This window comes from Carassius auratus, chromosome 2, assembly GCF_003368295.1.
Source record: "Carassius auratus strain Wakin chromosome 2, ASM336829v1, whole genome shotgun sequence".
Taxonomy (NCBI): domain Eukaryota; kingdom Metazoa; phylum Chordata; class Actinopteri; order Cypriniformes; family Cyprinidae; genus Carassius; species Carassius auratus.
The window spans coordinates 29,128,975-29,152,726 of NC_039244.1; the positions used below are offsets into that span (position 1 = coordinate 29,128,975).

Here is a 23,752-nt window from a genome sequence, read left to right on the forward strand (position 1 = left end):
TGTAGAAAAGTATTATTACAGCTTTCCTCTACAAGTTGCATGAGTTGAGGTATCATTCATGTCTGTTGCACAGCCGGTGAAGATGACTTACTGTAATGCTAAATTTTAAAGCTTTTGTTCAAATGACGAAATGTGATCAACAGTAAAAGTGATGGTTAAGTGGTAAAAAAAAAAAAAGAAAAAAATCATCAGATCTTGTTATGTTGGCTAGTTGGTGATTTTATTAGAATCCAGAATTTTGTTGTTGTTTTCCACCACACATAAAAATTAATGGCAGAGTTACCTTTTTTTTTTTTTTTTTTTTTTTTTTTGCACTTCATTGTAATGTGAATGCATTTTAAAAAAAAGACTTGGGTACAAACTGTTTAGAAGAATCATATTAGGTCACCACTTAATTACAGCAAGTGGGAGAAAGAAGAAAACAAAAAGCTCTTAAACTTTTATTTTGCATTTATTAAATAAAAGCTTGCTAACCTGCATATTTTTAACCTTTCATCCATCATTTGGGGAGATTAAAAAATCATAGTGCATAAATTTTCCTATTATAAAATAGGATATTTAAATAAATGTAGAACATGTCACTGACCATGTGAGAAGCACATTTCTGGGTTCATATAAGATTACAAAAATACCTCCTCCACTCTGAATATTTTTTTTTACAGAGGAATCATGCAAAATCATTTAGTAAAAATTATCATATTTTTTTCTTACTTTATTTTTTTTTTCTTACTGTAAAGTGCTAGAGAAAATGAATATGGACATATCACATGAGAATTGAAATAAATAAAAAATAAATCATGTTCTATATAAAGTACTGGGCATATGTATACATTATATATATATATATATATATATATATATATATATATATATATATATATATATATATATATATATACACACACACACACACACACACACACACACACACACACACACACACACACACACAGGTCACTTAGGTACACCATGCTAATACCGGGTTAAAATACCTTTTTGCCTTCTAAACTGCCTTAGTATTTTATAGCATAGATTCAACAAGCTGTTGGAAACATTCCTCAGAGATTTTGGTCCATATTGACATGATAACATCACTCAGTTGCTGCAGATTTGTCGGCTGCACATCCATGAAGCGAATCTCCCGTTCCAGCACATCCCAAAGCTGCTCTGTTGGATTGAGATCTGGTGACTGTGGAGGCCGTTTAAGTAAAGTGAACTCATTGTCATGTTCAAGAAAACAGACTGAGATGATTTGAGCTTTGTGACATAGTGCATTATCCTGTTGGAAGTAGCCATCAGAAGACGGGTACACTGTAGTCATAAAGGGATGGACATGGTCAGCAACAATGCTCAGGTCAGCTGTGGCGTTTAAACGATGCTCAATTGGTACTAAGGGGCCCAAAGTGTCAAGAGAATATCCCCCACACCATTACACCACCAGCAGCACTTGTCCTGTTATTGTCAGTGAAGTCCACTTCAACTGAATATACCGTGCTCAGGGAGTAGGGAGCAGTGGACACTGCGTAGGGACCCTGTCGAATGGAACGCACCTACAGACTCTCCATTAATGCAACACTGACTCATTTACATAAGTTAAACCTGATCGCCAGCTGGATCCCTAGTCATGCAAGTCATAGGTACTATGCATTTAAAAGTTCATACACTGATATATTAACATTTATGTATATACAGTGTATGTTTCTACAGAGGACAGGGGCGTTCATTTTGGCCGGTGGACAATATTTTGCAATGTGTGAATTGTACAGTATGTCAGTCTTGAAGAGGAGATTATTTGTTGTTTAGATGCAAACTTTTATTTTTATTTTTTCTCATTTTGTCACATGATGTAATATTTGCCTTGACCCCTGTGCCATTACTCCATTTGAGTATATGATCCTGGCCACCATCATAGCCAACTGCATCGTTTTATCCCTGGAACAGCATCTTCCTGGTGAGGACAAGACACCTATGTCCAAAATGCTGGTAAGCATTAAAAACATTATTAAATTCACATTTTACATAAACATAACTGAACCTTTTTTAAATCTCTTGCTATTACGAATGCTACATATGATCTAAATTATTGGATTCCCAGAGTATAAAATAAAATGCATACTGTTGCTCAGAAGCTAGTGGCAACCAACATCACTGGGAAATCACCTGCAAGAGAAAGAAGAAAAGGCCCACAAATCTGTGACGACGGTTTTGCAATTTGCCTCCTCAATTTATAAACCCTACTCACAAATAATCAGCAATTCCCACTTTAATGCATGAAGATAATAAGATCAAACTCAGTATGCATCTTACTGATGCTACAAACTATGTACAGGCAAGCCATGAGGCCAGAAACACTGAATGTGGCTGGGGACAAATACAGTGTTATAAAACACACACACACACACAAACAAATTCAGAATACAGTTTATTAAAAAGATGTACTATGTAAAGGAAAGCAGACATGGCCAGAATATGAATGCATCAGCAGCGAGGCGTATAATGAGTTTAAGTATCACTGCATTGAGCCACTTAAAGCGTTTTCTTTATAATAGTTTTCTATGGGAGACCTGACACATACAATAATGCAGTTTATGTAATTTTAGCTGATGATAGTGTTTTTTTATCATTGTGTTATGATTGACTAAATGTTCCTATTGGAAGAAAACATGTGTTAGTGTTTTAAATAACTTTTTGATTTACAATGTGTGATTTTGAGCATGAAATTAACCATTTTGCCAATTGTGTGTTTTAGGTGAGTTGGTGCATTAAGAGTTTAGGAAACTTGTTAAATGTATTGTATTGTATTGTAAATATGTATTTTATTTTATTTTTTTGCTGCAGAAATTCAGTACAAAAAAATGAATGACCATCTCAGAGTAGCTTTATAAAATGTACAGTTTATGTAAAAAAAAAAAAAAAAAAAAAGTCACAGAATTGCTGCAGTAAAGACTTTATTTGCAACAGGACATTATAAAAGGAGCGAAAACAAAAATACTAGAAAAAAATGCAATATAGTTGTCATTTATTTGTAATTTATGTCATTATTTGAAAATACTAAAATTTACAGAACAGAAAAAGCCACAGTAGAATAAAAAGTAAATAAATAAACTTGATCTAATCTGCCCAAACTTCTACATTTAGGAATTAGGAAACTTGTTAAAGTTATTGAAAAAAACTGTCATAGGGATTGTAAAAACTGCAAAATTTTGGCACAGATTTGTGGGTCTTTTTTTCTTCTTCAGGTGACATTCCGGGCTCTGTAAATTTGAAGTAATTATAAAATCAAAACTAGAATGAGCATTTCTAAATTCATTATTATATTCTCTATCAACTGTTTGTTTAATCATTTGATCTTGTTCTTTATCATTGGGTCGATTAGGAGAAGACTGAGCCTTATTTCATTGGGATCTTCTGTTTTGAAGCTGGTATCAAGCTGGTTGCGCTTGGTTTTGTTTTTCATAAGGGTTCCTATCTCAGAAACGGCTGGAATGTAATGGACTTCATTGTTGTGCTAAGTGGGTAAGTGACATTTATATTTTCTCACTCCACACTCATTTTGGATACTTCAATGCTAAGAATAGTTTGAGATTACAGGCATGTGCTTCACTTCAAAACATGGCTATGGTAGGCATGGCCGTATTTTGTATCTGCTCCTCGATTTCTGCTTGCACAATCATAAATTTCCTTAGCACTTCTCCATTGGATTTGATTCTGCTGACCTTAAATCATTCACTTCTGATTGAGAGAGTAAGTCTATTCATATTTACCTTTCCTGGCAGTTCTGTATCCCAAAATGCAGATCTGTATGCGGTATTAGGTGTGTGTGTGTGTTACGTTTTCCTTAAAAAACCCAAGCATTCCCATAGATATGGAAGCTTGTTTCCACATTTGAAACATTTATTTTATTTTTAAATTGAAATTGTCGCAATTCTGACTGAAAAATATTCAGTGTTGTGGGATACAAACAAACAACTATTAGAACAGAAGTTAGAATTGTGAGTTTATATTTCATCATTCTGAGAAAAAAAAGTCAGAATTGTGAGATAAAATGTTGCAATTATCCTTTTTTTTTTATCTAGTTGGTGAAAAAGACTTCCACACTGGTCTATAGAATGATGCATTAATATAGAAAAAAAAAACAGAATATAATAAATAAGCTGCAAAATGGGTTCCAAGTAATCAGTGGCTTAAGGCTTTCCATTTAAACCATTTTCACGGGTTTTGTCAGTAGTGGGCATTTATGCAACCTAAGCAATGACATGCATCTGAGGAAGTTAATGAGGAAAGGGACTAGAATGCAGATGATCTGCTCTACAGATGAGATGTATATCTTGGCTACAGGACGGTGTGTTTGAGTAGGCTGTAAACAGCAGAGGCAGGGTTTCCTCGTCAAGGAACTGTTTTCATCCCCATTTACCTCAGTTTCAGATTTCCTTCCAAGTTCTCAGATGAAAGGTAAAATCTGCAGTGAAAAACCAGGAGATCAGTAGATGCAGGGATGCCTAAAACTCAGTAGTTTAGAAAAGTGTTTGTCTGATGAGAATGTGAAATCAACTTCACATTACAGTACATCTGCTAAGTGATGGAAACAGATCGCAAGTGAGACAAAAAATGACTCTCTTTAGAAAACAAACAACACTGTGTGAACTATACATTTTCTTCTGTCTTATAATAATGGACAATGCAACCCCTTTAACATAGCGCTCACAGGGATAGCTTAATGAACTTGTTTTAAAAATTTAATTTAATGGCCAGCTAGGATTCACAAAACATCTTCAGGCTATTACAAGTAGCTTCTAACTTGCCAGTTTAGGAGAAAACAATAGATGTGTCAGTCCTAATTTTAGGATTCCTACCTTTTTGCTTTAAGAGTGTTTCTTGAAGTTTTTCAGTGCTAAAGTCAGCCTCTAAATATGTGAAGACTTAGGGCTAGTCAAGAATACTCCTAAATCAATAGGACCAAATCACAATCCATCCAATGGCTGTTTCCGGTGTCCTGACATTTTATCCTAAGCTCAGATTTTCCTGCCAGGGTTTACTGCACACACACACATCAATATTGCATCCTTTGTCTCATACTAAACAACAATATTTAACGCATCTGCATTACTGTAAGGGTAGGTTTAGGCTTAGGATAGGTGTAGACTTTAATAAACACAATCTAATAAGTGAAAGAAAACTTTTTATTGTTGGTTTCCTGTAGCTCTATCCCTTCTAGCTTCAACAGTGAATATGACACATAATTACTGTATTTGCATTACTGTAGGGGTAGGTTTAGGGTTGTGGTAGGTGTAGATGTTAATAAACCAAAATTCATCTGCAACATTTTTTGTTGTCGAATTGTACTACCCACTGTTTTAATAGGCAACCTGTCCTCCAACCAATACGCCTTATAGGTCGTTTGTCCAAATCCCTGAAATATGACCCATCAGGGCATATACTACAATTGCGCCCTTATCGGCAGGTCGTTTTCCTATTAATGTTTTGTACTCTTTTATTTGCACTCTGGTTTGCGTTTCGTGTAGCTCAGTTGGTAGATTATTGCGTTATACCTTGATATGTAATCATGCTATCATGGGTTCGATCCCAGGGAATGGATGTGCACGTAAATTGTACTGTTTATGCTCAATAAATCATAATTTAGCAAGATTTCTGTGAGGGTTAGGTTTAGGGGTGGGGTTAGGTGTGGTCATTCGAACGAATAAGTCACCTAGTAAAATATGTACGAATTACTGTAAGATTGGTGTCAAAAGTCCACACATTGCATTTAATTAAATGTGAGTTTTGACTGGTAATGACGTTATACGTCATTTCATGACAACAGACGCAACGCGATACTGTCATTATTTTTACGCCCGCTAGAGGCCGCTTAACTTTAAAACGTAAATATAGGTCGTAATAAGGTGCTTGCACAAATGACCTATATGGACAAATCGACAGAACACCTGCAATCAGCCACAGAACGTAAACCTTTTTAACAATAGTTTCATGTACTTTTCATGTACAAGTTCGGTAAGAAGTTAAAATTGTTTTTGAGTTGCAGATATGGAAGAGGCTAACAATTAACTTAACATATACTTGCTTAATTAGTGACAGCTACATTTAAAAACTTTATTTGAATATGGCAACATGATACCTGGCTCTACAATATCCCTGACTGAATGACTGATAGAAACCCATCCCCTATCAGCCAGAACCTTTTCTACTACTTAGTGCACTGCTATATATATATATATATATATATATATATATATATATATATAATTTATTTTGTTTTATTTTTTTGTAAATGCAGCCTCAAATTTATGGCATGAGTCAATGAGGTCTGTAAAGGCTGGAGAAAGCAAGAATGGCAGTTGCTCATTTTGTTTTATTTCACTGGCAGTTGTTTCCAGAAACAATTTTCGAGCCGTAAAGACCATGTGACTGATCACATTATAGTTGCATCAACACCTTGCAAAGAAAACACTTTTTGAAATGTGAAACATAAGCCTATTTCACGCTAAGAGCTCACCAAAAAAACGGTGAAGCATCCATTAAAATATAATGAAATGTTTGGTATTTTGTCTACTTTTGAATGGCTGTGAATGGAGAAAGATGCTTCTCTGCACACATAACAGCCTGTGCTAGCCAGCCAAACCCTGACCCCCTGTTGTCAATGTAATGTGGGTGTCTACAGCAAGAAATGATTTTGCACCCTAGCTTTTATCCATTCAATAGATTAAATTATGACAAATTATGCCTTTTTTCACATTTTAATAGATGTTGTTAAAAGGTGGGAAACGATCTGACATTGATTTTAACACACATCACATCAATGAAAGGTATAATTTCTAAAAGGTTGCATAGACATTTTTAAGTGCATCCATTGGGCGTCATTCATAAAACATGAGCAGAACATATTCCTCTGTAAACTGTTCATAAATGTACTCTTAAATTAATCGTAAAGTGCTTGTGTTTCATGAATGTTGTTGTTATATCTGATCTCATGTACTTGTTTTGCTTTGAATGGTCCACTTTAACAATGTCTTATTAAAAAGTAATAATAATTATGTTAGTACACAACGTTGTTATCCATTTTGTCTGTAAATGCCAGTTTTTCTTCTAAAAATCTGTCTTAGAATGGCTGCTAAAATTGAAAACGTTTATCCCTGCTACATACAGTATCTGACACACTTTTGGCTCCAACACACCTGACCTCTTTAAAAACAGCAAAAGTAAGTCAGACTTAAAAGAAAACTACATGTGTCATTCCACTCATCTGGGAACTGAAACAAGGCCAGTAGGCCATTGCTTGTGGCTTTCATTTCTTCTAAAATTAGTGATTAGCTGCAAGCGAATCTGCTGGGACAGAGCCAATTTGATATTTTTTCCTTCACAGGTCCTCTGGGACCATAAGGAGAAACTTTGCATTTGACATCATAAAACAAATATGAGTATGACAACGTTGAAGTGACAGCTCACACACAGCTCTCTCGCCTTATGTTTCCTTCAAGTAATGTTTGAGACTGTCAACATGCAGAGTACAGAGATGCAGTCTGAAATGTCTTTACAAATGTAAAAAATCATTGGATTAGCTGTCCCTGCTGAAGACCAGCTATTCTAGTTGACCAAGAAAGCAGTGCTGGTTAAGCTAGGTAAAAAGCCTGATAGGAACATCAGCATACTCAGGTCTTTTCAACAGGCTCATCAGAATACAAGCGGCAAAAAACATCCCAAAACCACTGACGGCGTGATCCTATAAAGAAAATATTCGGACAATATATGAACAGTAACTATAGTTTAACTATAGCACATGTTTATTTAAAGCGTTTATATATATATATATATATATATATATATATATATATATATATATATATATATATATATATATATATAATACTCTACTATTCGTAAATGACATACAAATATGTGGTGAAGGTATTATTGTCTAACTGTAATATACTTCATGGGGAGTTGTATGTAATCTTAGAGTACAATTATGTTAAATGCCCTGCTTTCTGTGGAGAAAAAGAACCAGTCATCATATAATTTACAAAAAAAAAAGGACATTTCCATTCCCAGAAATCTCAGAGAGCCCACATTAGATGAATTTTCATTGAAAAATGAGGTTTATTTCTTATTTTATTTTCTTGTGTATTCTTTTCTTTTGTGTACATAAGCGTTTTCTGTTAAATCTTATGTTACTATATTAATGTTTATGAGTACATAGTGCATTAAAAAGTTAATAGTTTATAGTGTCTCATTTGAGACACAACTTACATATATATGTATATATTTTGTATAAATTTGTCGTGTAAGTGCTTAGGAGTGATTGCAGCTTGTTGCTACAGTAAACTTCTGTCATGTCGAATCTGATATCAAGCATAATTGATCATTTGAACTGATTTTAGAACTCATTGTTTTCTTTCATCGTGCGTCTCCTAGCAACAAAATACATGTTTCTGCACGAGTTTGTTGTATTCAGAATGACTTGAAAGTCTGCTAGCTCTTTAGTGTATGATGATTAATTTTCTCTATAACAATTTACAAATATGCAAGTGCATGACACCTAAATTCGATTTAAAATGAGTTTTCTGTAAGCAACATGCAGTTTTATGATTCAGCCACAGATAGAGAGGCAAAAGTTGCGTAGAGCAGCAAACGATTACAGGTGCTTTTCAATGAATTAGAATGTCGTGAAAAAATCATTTTGTTTCAGTAATTCAATGTATTGTTGATGGAGTAGTGTATAAGACACATGCCTTTGGTGTGAGAGACCCGGGTTCGAATGCGCTGTGAGACACCAATGTGTCCCTAAGCAAGACACTTAACCCCTAGTTGCTCCAGAGGAGTGCGACCTCTGACATATATAGCAATTGTAAGTCGCTTTGGATAAAAGCTTCAGCTAAATGAGTAATGTAATTTTAAGTCTTTGGTTCTTGTAATTGCCATGATTTGGCTCCTATTTAACAAAAAAAAAAAAAAAAAAACATTGGTTCACTATCTCAACAAATTAGAACTCAAAACACCTGCAAAGGTTTCCTGAGCCTTCAAAACGGTCTCTGAGTTTGGTTCACTAGTCTACACAATCATGGGAAAGACTGCTGATCTGACCAGAAGACAATCATTGACACTCTTCACAAGAAGGGTAAGCCACAAACATTCATTGCCAAAGAAGCTGGCTGTTCACAGAGTGCTGTATCCAAGCATGTTAACAGAAAGTTGAGTGGAAGGAAAAAGTGTGGAGAAAAAAAAAGATGCACAAACAATCAAGAGAACCAAGGAATTTGGATACAGTTGTCATATTCTTCTTGTTAATCCTCTCCCGAGGTGTCTTACCTGGGCTAAGGAGAAGAAGAACTGGACTGTTGCCCAGTGGCCCAAAGCCCTCTTTTCAGATGAGAGCAAGTTTTGTATTTCATTTGGAAGCCAAGGTCCTAGAGTCTGGAGGACGGGTGGAGAAGCCCATAGCCCAAGTTGCTTGAAGTCCGGTGTTAAGTTTCCACAGTCTGTGATGATTTGGGGTGCAATGTCATCTTCTGGTGTTGGTCCATTGTGTTTTTGTTTTAAAAAGTCACTGCACCAGTTTACCAAGATGTTTTGGAGCACTTCATGCATCTTTCTGCTAACCAGCATTTTGAAGATGCTGATTTAATTTTCCAGTAGGATTTGGCACCTGCCCACACTGCCAGAAGCACCAAAAGTTGGTTAAATGCCATGTTGTTGGTGTGTTTGACTGTCCAGCAAACTCACCAGATTTGAACCACATAGAGAATCTATGGGCTATTGTCAAGAAAAAGATGAGAAACAAGAGACCAAACAATGAAGATGAGCTGAAGGCCACTGTCAAAGAAACCTGTGCTTCCAGACCACCTCAGCAGTGCCACAAACTGATCTCCTCCATGCCACACCGAACTGAGGCAGTAATTAAAGCAGAAGGAGCCCCTACCAAGAATTGAGTACATGTGCAGTAAATGAACATACTTTTCAGAAGGCCAATGATTCACTAAATTTTTTATTGGTCTTATGAAGTATTCTAATTTGTTGAGATAGCGAATTGGTGTTTTTTTTTTTTGTTTTTTTTTAAATGTGAGCCAGAATCATCACAATTAAAAGAACCAAATACTTAAACTACTTCAGTCTGTGTGCATTGAATTTAATACAAGAGTTGCACAATTTCAGATGAATTACTGAAATGAACTTTTTCACGACATTCTAATTCATTGAGAAGCACCTATACATGCTATGAATTCAGCTTAAATGATTCACAGAAGTAGTCATTCAGATTTCCCATAGAAATCTGTGTGTCAAGTGTGAATATTTTACAGTTTATCAGGACTTTGACTGCATGGACAACAGGGCTCTACTTTAAAGCTGCATGAGTGTACAGTGTGCTCAGATGTTCAGAATGCAGCATAGCCTCGGCATGAAGCCTTTCTTCCATAGTGTGTGAAACATGAAGCATTTGCTGCAGATATGCCGATGATTCACCACTAAGTGTTGATAATGTTATTCCTCCATCTTCCTCCATCCCCCTCCCCGTTGACTGGCTCTCAGAGCTCAGTTCAGTGCTGTGTGTAGGTGTTCATGTGTGGGTGAGCCCATGTTCATTTCATGTTTGCATTTCAGCTTTTTCACTGACAGGTACAAAGAAATCAAATTGTGAAATAATTAATAGTGTTTGGTCATGTTACACCGATTGATAGAAATGTGTGAAATGACACAAAGGTACAAACGTAATTGATTATTATGACTTACACGAAACAAAATCAGTTCAGTTTGAAAAAAAAATCCTTTGTGTTCAAGACTCTACAGTAAATACATAAAACATTGTTAAGCCTACGAGAAAAACACGTTCTATTAGATGAAGATTTTTATTAAACAGACTTTCTTATGCTTTAAATGCAGATCATTTAGTACTTTGTCCATTGACTGATCAGCAAGCATTACATAAGTGTCTTTGAATCACAGACAGAAAAAAGCTCCCGTAAGAAAAGTGTATGTTTATATAAAGGCATAATGAAGCAGGCACCTCTCTGTTCTTGTATCCGATATGAAGGATTTGTTAATGCAAATCATGATGTACAATAGTACGGACGTGCTTCAGCTCTGGAAGCTACAGAAAGATTCACAACCTTGAATTTTCGCACCATTTACACCCCCGAGCAATGCTTTCATCCACTCACCCACTCACTCGCTCCACGGCTCACTGTCTTTCTGACACTCGCTTTTTCCTTTTTCCTCTTCCATACTGTAATTAATATTCTCTTATTCAAATTGATCCCTGAGTTCATGACTTTAGGTTCCTCCTGAACATTAGCAATGTTGCTAACAGATACTGCTGTCTAATGTATTTGTCACTGTATCTTTGTCTTTGGGAAGAGCGCACACTGTAACAGCTCTCACTAATGCTAACAGCACATGCCAAAGTGCCCACGTCCCATTTCTTTTGTGAGGTTGTTCACATGACCTTTTAAATGCAGCACATGCATTATCTGACCTGCATGCCCCTGATATATTATCATTGCATCAACTGATTTCAATTTTTATTTATTTATTATGTAATAATGCAGTGTTTATTATAAATTATTTATCTGTGTGCATCATAATTTTTTTCAAATGCATGTGCTCTCATAATCTCTTCTCTTTTCTGATGAAGTGTGACAATAAGCTCAAATGAGATTCAGCAATGACAATGATTCAGTGGTCCAATCAATTCCAGATGGACCAAATCAAGTCCTTGCCATTTCTCATTCAAGATGCTTCTCGTGGATATACCTCACAATAGGGAAAAAAAGACAAAAACTTCTGCACACTTTCATTTTTAATATTATTATTGTACCTTTCCTGAGGTGAACTAACAACCTTTTATTTATTTATTTTTATCACAAACAGTCCTGATTTAGATATAAAAAAAAAAAAATTTTCTCTGATTTGAGTGCTGCTGGAAAGGGCGTGTCTGCTGTGAGACTTCAGTGTAAACACCCACTGCTGTGATTGGCTAACATCTTTGCATATGCAATAAGCATTACAGCTGGAACTCTTGCATTTTTACTATTACCAGCCGCCAAGATGAACTAATGGTGAAAAGTGTTGATTGTAGTATTATATTTAGACCTACTCCCGTCGCATTAAAGGTTGCGGAGCTGTAACACAGTCATGTCTACTGAGCACACAATGCGGTCTCACCAATGCTTTCAATGAACTGCAATTTCACGCATACTTTCATCACGAGTCTCACAGTGAAAACATGATGTAAATCAGAGAGACGTTCAGCAGTGGAAAGTGTGTCATTGATTGTAATGGGAGTTTTGGTGAAAATACAGACATCAAATCACTGATAGGCTCATTCTGTTACAGCGATTCTAAAAAGAATGATCTTTGATCACTTTCGATATAGAAGTAATATAAATAAATAATATAATCTACAAATATAATATGTGACCCCGGAGCACAAAACCAGTCATATGTCACTGGGGTATATTTGTAGCAATAGCCAAAAATACATTGTATGTATCAAAATTGTAAAAAAAAAAAAAAAAAAAAAAAATATATATATATATATATATATATATATATATATATATATATATATATATATATATATATATATATATATATTAGGATATTCATGTCCCATGAAGATATTTTGCTAATTTCCTCCCATAAATATATCAAAAATATATTTACAAAATGAGCAATATGCATTACTAAGAACTTCATTTGGACAACTTTAAAGGCAATTTTCTCATTTTTTAATTATTTTTATGAACCCTCAGATTCAAGATTTTCAAATAGTTGTATCTCAGCCAAATATTGTCCTCCTAACAAACCATAGGCTACATATCCTTCATAACTCCAAAAAGTCTTTAGTTTTATTATATTCATAAGAGAAAGATAGTCTGTACCGATTTTTCCCGAAAAAACACGACAGGCTGGAGGCGTGACATGTGGGCGGAGCTAAAGAATCACGAGCGCGAGTAAGCTTTTGCGTTGAGAGCGTTTGGAAGCTGTGACACAGATCCAGAGGCTGAAATTTAACAAGAGCAGCATCAGCAAATGCGTCTCTATGTGGTATGTACTAAAACTGTATATATTTGCTTAGCGGTTTTGGAAAATGACTAAGTTCCACTTTATGTCGTCTTTTTTTTTTTCTTTTTTTTTTAAGCTGTACATGTGGAAAGTGCAGTTTGATGACATCATCGCATGTTGTTTACTTGATGTGCTCACGCGCCGATAGCTAAGTTAACAACACAGAGATATTTGAAGCAGTTTTACTCACCGCATGCGGTTCCAACACACGATCGTGACCCTTTTTCGTTGGGATTGCATCATCCTTAAGAAATAAACGATACGCAAATCCGTTGTCAAACTGGGCCTTGTTTGTAAAACAAGCATCTTCGAAATGCAGGGAACAAACTAAAACACTTGCACAACTCCGTTGTTGCTCTGTAAAAATAAATTCCATCCACTGGTCCCTTAATGCTGTTTTTTCTTTGGTAATCTGTGCAGGGTTGTCTTGCTCTGGCAACCAAAAACACACTTCTTTTGTGACATTTGGCGCCGCTCTCGCTCTGATCAGTGAAGTCTGTTGTGTTCTCAGTGCTCTGCTATACGGGAGCGCGCTCTTCCGGCAGAAGTGCCTCAGGACCCATATAAGGAAATTCCGCTCCATCTAACGTCACACAGAGCCATACTCGAAAAAAACTTTCCGAAACTTGTGACAAACCGGAAGAAGTATTTTTGGAACAAAAAAACTCCTTCAAACGTACAAATTAATTTTTGAAACTTTGTCCATGTTTAGCATGGGAATCCAACTCTTTAACAGTGTAAAAAACTCAGTATGTATTAAATAGCATAATACATACCCCCTTTAAGTGTTTTTATATCACATTTTTGTTGAATTGCACCTTATGATATACAGAAACAGCAAAACATGTTTACCTATGATATATTCAGGAATAATTTTATATTTTTATGCTAAAGCATGCCGTTTTGAAAAAATGGCATGTTACATATAAAATAAAACATGTTTGTGTCATAAGGAAAACGATCTGTGTGGTGTTAAAAAAGAAAATAATAAAATCAGATCTGTGCCACAATGAAATGGATAGTTTCCCTGAATATGAAAATTTTTAACACAAAAGATATTTTGAAGAATGTCGGTAACTAAACGGCTGGCTTCCATTTTATAGAATAAACAACATTACCAACATTCTTCAAAATATCTTCTCTTGTGCTCGGTGGAAGAAAGAAACTCTTACAGGTTCAGAAAAACATGAAGGTGAGAAAATGATGACAGAATTTCCATTTTTGGGTGAACTTTCTCTTCAACAGTTGTGTGGACAAAGCCTTATTTCTGGTTTCCTCTGTGTGTTTGTGTTTTTTTTCCTGCAGGATTCTGGCCACTGCTGGCTCTCATATGAATATCCCGGTGGACCTGAGGACCCTGAGAGCTGTGCGTGTGCTCAGACCCCTCAAACTAGTCTCCGGTATTCCTAGTAAGTAACTCATTCCATACATTATTCATCCAAAACAACATGGATCAAAATCAATGTCATCTCGTCACATATGAAACACAATTTTGGGTGTTAAACAGCTTTTTGGCAAGAAGTACTTTGCACTAATCCAGATGAATTCCACCAGGTTTACAGATAGTTCTGAAGTCCATTATTAAGGCGATGGTGCCGCTGCTGCAGATCGGTCTTCTGCTGTTCTTTGCCATCCTGATGTTCGCTATCATCGGTCTGGAGTTCTACAGTGGGAAATTACATCACACTTGCCTGCCCTCTCCAGATATACTGGGTATGGAGAAACCTTTTAGCCTCTAACTGAAATGAAACATGAATCTGGACATTTCTAAAGCAATGTACTGTAGTTGTATGCATGTGGTATGCAATTTGAAATCTGTCATTTTTGAGTCCTGCTGCCAATCACCTGAGCCTAAATGCCATGGGACTTTCTGACTCAAACGCCACTGGAAATTCTGATTATGAAGAATGTGATTGGCTGGAGGCACCACAGCTCTTCACTCTTTTATTGTACACTCCCAAAAAGAACCAGTGTATTAGTTACAACATCAAATTTTATAAGTAATCCTATTTCATCAGAATACAGAGATATTTTTGAATGGCCATCAATGGAGAAAGATTGGCAGCGTGCACCATGCACATCGTTTCCACTGTGGCTGAGGTGAAATCTAAGGCTGGGTTCTACTACGGCTGCATCGAAGGTTGAAGGATGCTTGGAAGGCAGCCTTCTTTTTGGGCTCTTCATTCAGCATATTTTGATCATTCATCAAGTGTATCCTCCTCTGTGTCCTACGGTCACCCACAATCCTCTATACACAATTATGAAAAATAATTTACAGAGAAAATGAGTCGGCACTGAGCTTGTCCAATTTCATTATGAAATGCAAAACAAAAAGGCATATGCTTGCTTTTGTTTTGTTGTAGGTTAATCACGGAAAGCACTGGGAAACCACTGACGGTTGTTATTCATTGTATTGCATTGTACTGTAATTTCCCCAAATTAATTTTTAAAAGTAATTTAATGCCGTGACATTGCCCAGGGCTGAGTTTCCCAAAAGCTTTGTAAGCCTAAGAAGTTTGTAAAAACGATCGTACGACTGATCTTAATATTACGGTCTGTTTCCCAAAATCTTCGTAACTTAAGTAGCACTTGAAAATCATCTTAGATCTACGGGTTCTCCGAAGTAATCGTTAAGCCCTCAGTGCATCGTAAGAAGAAAAATGTATGCGGTCAACTGCAGGACAATCAGCAGATTACACCTTTAACTTGATTCAAGAGCAATGCGATTATAATATAAGGATTTGATTGTGCTTTATTTTATACTCTACGATTTGTTTTCTTTTTTTTCTTTTTTTTTATTTATTTTTTTACTAATTTATAAATGAAATAATTTAAAATGTATTTTCAAATAAAAAAAATTTAACGTAGGAAATGCTTCAAATAGTAAGGGGGAAAAAAAATATGTCAATGACTTGCTGAAGTGCACGAAGACCAGCCATGTATTGGACCCGGAAATAACGCCTCTCTCTCTCTCTCTCTCTCTCTCTCTCTATCCAAGTTGTCTGTCTGGAACGTATCATTAGGTTAACGTCAATAAATGATCGCGTAGCTACTACAATTAAGAGCCACTCTATAAGGTGTTGTTTCAGCACTTGACAAATGGACAGCGACTCCTAAGTAACATTTAAAGCACAGCTACGTGCGATTGCTTTACGTACATTTTTTGGGAAAAGCAAATGAAACGATAATGAACCCACGTAAAATCACTCGTAGAAAATGTTCTTAAGTGCTAAGATCAATCGATATCAGGAATCATGGCCCAGATTTTTGTTTAGTTTGTTTTTTCCCTAGGGAACATTCCAGTTTATGCTCTTGCAAACATTATGACAATGTTACTTTTAAAATCTTTTTAAATCTCTGAACATTCTGAAACAAGTAGTGACTTTAAAAAAAAAAAAAGAAAAGAAAAAAGAAAAGAAAAAAAAAACATTAGGTAAACGTCCAACTCAAACATTTTAAAAAAGTTACATGAACAACATAGAAATATTATTTATGTGCTAATATTCCCATTAGGAAATGAACATGTTATTTCTGAAAGTTCCTTGAATGTCCTTTTTTTTAATTCTTTTTTTTAATGATTATACGAATTTTGAGGGAAAGTTCAAAATGAAATGTAAATGTTACTTTTGAATGTACTCTAAACATTACAAAAACAAGTAGTAAAATTCAAAAAAATATTAGACTAACATAACTAAAAAGGTTCACAAAAAAACAATGAACAAAATATAAATAAAATTTCCAGTAAATGTCCAATTAAGTCTGAATTTCTGAATGTTCTCTAAATGTTAATTTTTAAGATGTTTTATTTATTTATTTTCCCTGATTATATGAATGTTATGGGAACATTCCATTTTATCCTTTTGCAAACATTAATGGAATGTTACTTTTGAATGTTCTCTGAACATGAAACACTTTGAAAAATCTTGACAGAATGTTCTGAGAACGTTAGCTGCTGTCTGGGTCACTAAACCATTACACTGTGGTTTATCAAAATGATGGCAATCACAACGTTTTTTGATGGTCTTTTCAGTTGTTATATAAGTGTACTCACTGAATGCATCATTTAATATTGCTGTTCTTCAGAAAACGAGACGGTGGACTCTTCTGAGGTGGATTTTGCGTGTGGAGTGAGGAAGTGTCCTGAGAAATACACCTGCAGTGGCAGCTGGATTGGGCCCAATGATGGCATCACTCAGTTTGACAACATCCTGTTTGCAGTGCTGACAGTATTTCAGTGCATCACTATGGAGGGATGGACGGCTGTCCTGTACAATGTGAGTTCCTACAGCAGTAGCGTTTCAAAAAAATCTGTTTTATAGTAGACCGACTAGATTTATATTTACTCATTGATACTCATCATTTGTATTATGTTAATATATTAGCCCATTCAGACCTAACATGTGAAGTCATTCACTAAACCTGCAGTGATTTCTGTATGAATATGACTTTTAGGATGTCTTGAAACACATACCTTTGCTTAAAGTGACTAGGCTGCTTCTTTGACTAATTAATAAAATATTTTACTCGCTTAAAGGGACAGTTCACCTAACAATCTCAATTCTGTCATGATTTACTCACCTCCAACCCTGTATGAGTTTCTTTATTCTGTTAGAATATATTTTAGAAGATATTAGAAGATATTTTGAAGTATATGGGTAACCAAAATGTTTCTAGGCCCCATTGACTTACATAGTATACTTTTTTTTCCCTCTCTCCATAATATGAAAATCATTGGCTATGGTCAACTGTTTGGTTACCCACATACTTTAAAATATCTTCTTTTGAGTTAAAAAAAGAAAGATATTCATACAGCTTTGGAACAGCTTGAGGGTGTGTAAATGATGGCACTATAATTAACAAACTATAATAACTATGATTAAAAAAACACAAACTATACAACACTGTACACCATAATGAACAAACACATACTATACCTTCCAGAAACTGTGTTTAACACAGCACCGAACTATAATTACCTTTAACTGATCATCTTCAACAAAAGCTTTACTTTATGCATTGATTACTGTTGTTTCTCCACAGACTAATGATGCTTTGGGGTCGACATGGAATTGGATATATTTCATTCCTCTCATCATTATCGGCTCGTTTTTTGTGCTCAACCTTGTTTTGGGTGTTCTTTCTGGGTAAGAATTTCACAAATATTTAACAAAAATTGGCTCTCAATATTTCTGGCTTGAAAAACCAAAGGAGCAATATTAATCATTTTAAAATGTTTTTTTTTTTTTTTTTTTTTATAAATAAAAAATAAGGACTGGAGTTTTCCGAGTATCAAGGGATCAAAAGTGACATAGAAGTGTTATTAAAATAGATCACATAACATCTGGAATCATAAAGTATTATTGAACAATCAAAATGATGTAAATTCATGAATCAGATCAGTCTGAGCAGTTAAGAAACATTCATATCGATTTCTTATACTGGATCAACTGATTCTTTCTTGATTAATCAGCAACACTCTTTATTTTACGAGCAAACAAAAATGCATTAAGGAGAGTTATATTAGGATTTTTTATGAATAAAGACAAAAGTCTTTCTTATAGCATCTGAATCTTCTTATAAAGTGCAAAAGTCGTATAAATATAGGTAATTTTTATTATCAGGATTTATGTAAGTCTTACAGTTTTTCTCAGTCACTATGGTGCATTTCTCAAATCAGAAATGTAATTCTCAAAATTACAACCTCCACATCATCTAGTCATTTATACACATCATAATAGTTTCTCATTCTTTTGAACATGTTGCGATAGCTTTTGTACATTCATGCAATTGATTACACACAGTTATCTGCGGTTTCCTACATTATCACTTGCTAATGTCATGTCGCTCAAAATGTACAGCATTTAACAGTTTTCTGTGCAATAGAACTGTGCAAAACATCATGTCTTTAGTTCATCGTATAAGTCATTAAATGCAAAATGGTTGATGTAGTGGTCATAAAGTGCCAAGCACACTTATTATTTTTATTTTTACAAATTAATATTAGACTTTTCATCAGTTGTGCAAGTGGCTCTTTACTGAAGAGAATGTAGATGATAAACCAATGACGAACCATTTCTCTGAAATAGCTCAAAGGTTCATCTCATGAATCTTCAGTTGGAAAGCTTATACTGTATAGACAGAAGACAAAACAAGAGTTACAAATAAAAAAAAAAAAGAATTATGTTCATCTTTGTGCCCATATTTCTTTTTCCTTTTCTATATCACAATGGCATTGTAAAGTTTTTTTTTTTATTTGGGGGGGCATTTGCACTTTTGAAATGATTATATGGTATACATAAGCATATGGCATACTGTTCAATACAGTAACTGTCATCCAAAATGTTGCCATAGTTTACATCAGAACATCCCTCCAGAGTCTTATCCATAAACTAAGGCACAAGGACTTGTCATTCTGATGGCAGTGATATGTTCATTGACACAGATAGTTATTTTTGAGAGATGAACTAAGGATTTTGAGCAGGAGACTGGCTTTTGCAGGTAATCCATGGTGTTTTGCTGTTTGTACGAGTTGTTTTGAGAAATGCACTTACTGTTTGGCAAATCTCAAGGATGATTCGAGAAATGTACCAAAGCGACTGAGAAAAACTGTAAAAAGTCTTAATTGACCCTTCCTCAAATTAAGCCTTTAAAAGGTCTTAAATCAGAACAGAAATTCATGGCATGGAATGTTCCAAACACTGCAAAAATGTACATCTTCCTTACTATGTTTGTCTTGTTATTTACTTAAACTTTTTTCAATTAATTAAAAAGCAAAGTAGATCCGTTCAAAGCAGGCTTAGCTTAAACTAAAGCTATTTTCTTCTTCTTCTTCTTCTTCTTCTTCTTCGTCTTTAATTGGTCGTAAAAAAGTTTTAAATTGACATTTATAAAACCAACAGAAATCCTTATTATACTTTTAAGATATTTGCATGTGCTTTTGCATCTTTGTGTAAATCGTAATGCTCCAGTCCCCATTCATTGTAATTGCAAAGCAAAGCCTGTTCAGATTTTTCAACTAATATTTAATTGTATGTTCAAGGTTTGAGATGTAAAAGCTTATTCTTGTGTTGAGTTGTTCTGAATGAGGGTGCAGTCGTGGGTGGGCTGAAAGCACACTCTCTAGATGATTGCTTCACTAGGGATGGATTACTGTAGCTGCTCTTGCCTCCACAGCGTTTCTTGGTTAATCACACCTTTACAGGTTGTAAAAGGCCAAAACCTAAAAAGCACTTAATTTGTGTATGTGTCATTTCCTAAATCCTTCTCTAGGGAATTTGCTAAAGAGAGAGAGAGGGTGGAGAACAGACGTGCTTTCATGAAGCTCAGACGCCAGCAACAGGTGGAGAGAGAACTTAACGGCTATCGGGCCTGGATAGACCGAGCAGGTACTGACATTAATTTCCATCCTTTTTTAAATGCTGAAAATGTAGATTTGAGGATTTGGTCTGTGTTTGCAATATTTTGGTACTTTGCAACTGTAAAGTTGGTTGTTGTTAAGCATACAGGTGTTGGTCATATAATTAGAATATCATCAAAAAGTGGATTTATTTCACTAATTCCATTCAAAAAGTGAAACTTGTATATTATATTAATTCATTACACACAGACTGATATATTTCAAATGTTTATTACTTTTAATTTTGATAATTATAACTGACAGTCGATCAGTCTGTGGCACTGCTCAGGTGTTATGAGAGCCCAGGTTGCTCTGATAGTGGCCTTCAGCTCTTCTGCATTCTTGGGTCTGGCATATCACATCTTCCTCTTCACAATACCCCACATATTTTCTGTTGGATTAAGTTCAGGCGAGTTTGCTGGCCATTTAAGAACAGGGATACCATGGTCCTTAAACCAGTTACTGGTAGCTTTGGCACTGTGTGCAGGTGCCAATCCTGTTGGAAAATGAGATCTGCATCTCCATAAAGTAGCAGAAAGCATGAAGTGCTCTAAAACTTCCTGGTATACGGCTGTGTTGACCTTGGACCTCAGAAAACACAGTGGACCAACACCAGCAGATGACATGGCCCCACAAACCATCACTGACTGTGGAAACTTTACACTGGACCTCAAGCAACGTGGATTGTGTGCCTCTCCTCTCTTCCTACAGAATCTGGGACCCTGAATTCTAAAGGAAATGCAAAATTTGCTTTCATCAGAGAACTTAACTTTGGACCATTCAGCAGCTGTCCAGTCCTTTTTGAAGCGAGACGCTTCTGACGCTGTCTGTTGTTCAAGATAGGATTGACACAAGGAATGCGAAGCTGAAACCCATGTCTTGTATACATCTGTGTGTAGTGGTTCTTGAAGCACTGACTCCAGCTGCAGTCCACTCTTTGTGAATCTCCCCCACATTTTTGAATGGGTTTTGTTTCACAATCCTCTCCAGGGTGCGGTTTTCCCTATTGCTTGTACACTTTTCTACCACATCTTTTCCTTCCCTTCGCCTCTCTATTAATGTTCTTGGACACAGAGTTCTGTGAACAGCCAGCCTCTTTTGCAATGACCTTTTGTGTCTTGCCCTCCTTGTGCAAGGTGTCAATGGTCGTCATTTGGACAACTGTCAGGTCATCAGTCTTCCCCATGATTGTGTAACCTACAGAACTAGACTGAGAGACCATTTAAAGGCCTTTGCAGGTGTTTTGAGTTAATTAGCTGATTAGAGTGTGGCACCAGGTGTCTTCAATATTAAACATTTTCACAATATTCAAATTTTCTGAGATACTGAATTTGGGATTTTCCTTAGTTGTCAGTTATAATCATCAAAATTAAAAGAAATAAACATTGTACAAGTTTCACTTTTTTATGGAATTAGTGAAATCAACTTTTTGATGATATTATAATTATATGACCAGCACCTGTAAATCAAAATGTTTATAGTTGTTTTTTGGAGTTTGTGATGAAGTCTGGATGGAGACTTTTCTTGTATGCATTCTAGTGTTTGAATTGGTTTATTAGTCTTTCGTCTTTCATGTGGATCTTTCTTGTTGTTTTTAGCATACAGTATGTTTGTTTAGCACTCATGTTTTTCAGATGTTGTGTATTGAAGGTTAGAGGTGAGAAACAAGCCTGCAGTTCCTGGTATTGACTGTTTCCTTTAAAGGACTAGTTCATCCAAACATGGAAGTTTGCTTAAAGTTTACACACCCTCAAGACATCGAAGATGTAGATGAGTTTGTTTCTTCATCATGTTTGTAGAAATATAGCATTGGATTAGTGTCTCATCAATGGATGCTCTGCAGTGAATGGGTGCCATCAGAATGAGCGTCCAAACAGCTGATCACAATAAAGCACAGCACTCCAGTCCATCAGTTAACATCTGGAGAAGACAAAAGCTGTTTTGAAACAAATCCATCATTGAGATGTTTTTGACTTCAAACTGTTACTTTCGGCTAAAATATGAGTCAATAGTCCAGTGAAAAACGTGTTCTGGTCTGAATCAGGAGAGAAATCTGCACAGATCAAGCACTGTTTGAACAGCTCTAGACAAATATGTGTCTGGATTTTGATGTGAGAGTCAACAGGAGATGGACTTTTTCACTGGAGGAATTGTTATCGTGGATTATGGACGGAAGTGACAGTTTGAAGTTAAAACGTCTTAATGCTGGATTTGTTTCATCTTTTGTCTTCTCCAGATGTAAAGTGACTGGAGTGCTGTGAATTACTTGAGGATTATTGTGATGTTTTTTATCAGCTGTTTGGACTCTCATTCTGAGGGCACCCATTCACTGCAGAGCATACTTTGCTGAGACAGTGATTCAATGCTACATTTCTCCAAATCTGATGTAGAAACACATTCATCCTAATCTTGGATGGCCTGAGGATGAGTATATGTTCAGCTAATTCATTTATTCATTTATTTATTTATTTTTTGGGTGAATTATTTATTTAAATAATTGTGTTAATTGAAATACCCTGAAAATACAGAAGGTTTTCACTAGCCAGTAATAAACGAATGTCGAGTTTTTAGAAAAGTATGGATGAGAGGAGTTGTGGGAGATTCAGGGAACATGTGGTTGTATGCCAAGTGGCAAAATTGCTCTTGAGAGCACAGGGAACAAGACATCAAGTGATTTTATGCTGTTGATGCACTAATATCTGCTGACGATCACCTTACATGTAGCTTGTAGAAACACATAAAAATCTCAAGTCATGATGATTAATTGGCCAGCTAATTACTAGCACAGTCGCATGCTCAGACTTACTCTGTTGTTATGCTAAAATATTTCAAGTAAACTACTGTGGTATTATGTGCTTGTTTTAAAATGCAATGTTATTTGTATCTTTTGATTTTCAAAATCATCTTTTGGCTCAGTAATTTCAGCCAGGCTAGCGAAATTTCACAGTCTTTACCCAGGTTCAGTGACAGACAGTGCTATGATTGTGTACTACACCTACACTACTCTTTTCACATTTCACCCTGCCACCCACCACCTGAACACTACATTCAGGTGAACATGAGTGTGTGAAGCTGCTCATTCTCCCACGCAGTGAAGGGTCAATGGAAAGGTGACACTGACTCACTGCCTGGAGTGTTTGTATATGTTCCTGTCTGTACTCAGAATAGTTGATGCTTCTACAGTACAGCAGATCACTTTTAAGAGGCCTACAAATGTATTTTTTTTTTCATCACAAACCAAACTGAATCAACCAATAATTGATTTGATTAACGTTGAGTTAA

General features: G+C 35.6%; 1 protein-coding gene across 2 annotated transcripts in view; it reads left to right on the forward strand.

Annotated features, from left to right (window-relative positions):
* LOC113039639 (voltage-dependent R-type calcium channel subunit alpha-1E-like) overlaps positions 1 to 23,752 on the forward strand; it is a 109,613-nt gene that overhangs the window by 26,723 nt on the left and 59,138 nt on the right. For both annotated transcript variants that reach the window (XM_026197614.1, XM_026197607.1), the window contains exons 2-8: positions 1,878 to 1,983; positions 3,377 to 3,516; positions 14,380 to 14,483; positions 14,629 to 14,787; positions 17,158 to 17,348; positions 18,115 to 18,218; positions 20,344 to 20,459. In XM_026197614.1, coding sequence (XP_026053399.1) covers positions 1,878 to 1,983; positions 3,377 to 3,516; positions 14,380 to 14,483; positions 14,629 to 14,787; positions 17,158 to 17,348; positions 18,115 to 18,218; positions 20,344 to 20,459 — 920 coding nt within the window. The remainder of the gene's footprint in view (positions 1 to 1,877; positions 1,984 to 3,376; positions 3,517 to 14,379; positions 14,484 to 14,628; positions 14,788 to 17,157; positions 17,349 to 18,114; positions 18,219 to 20,343; positions 20,460 to 23,752) is intronic.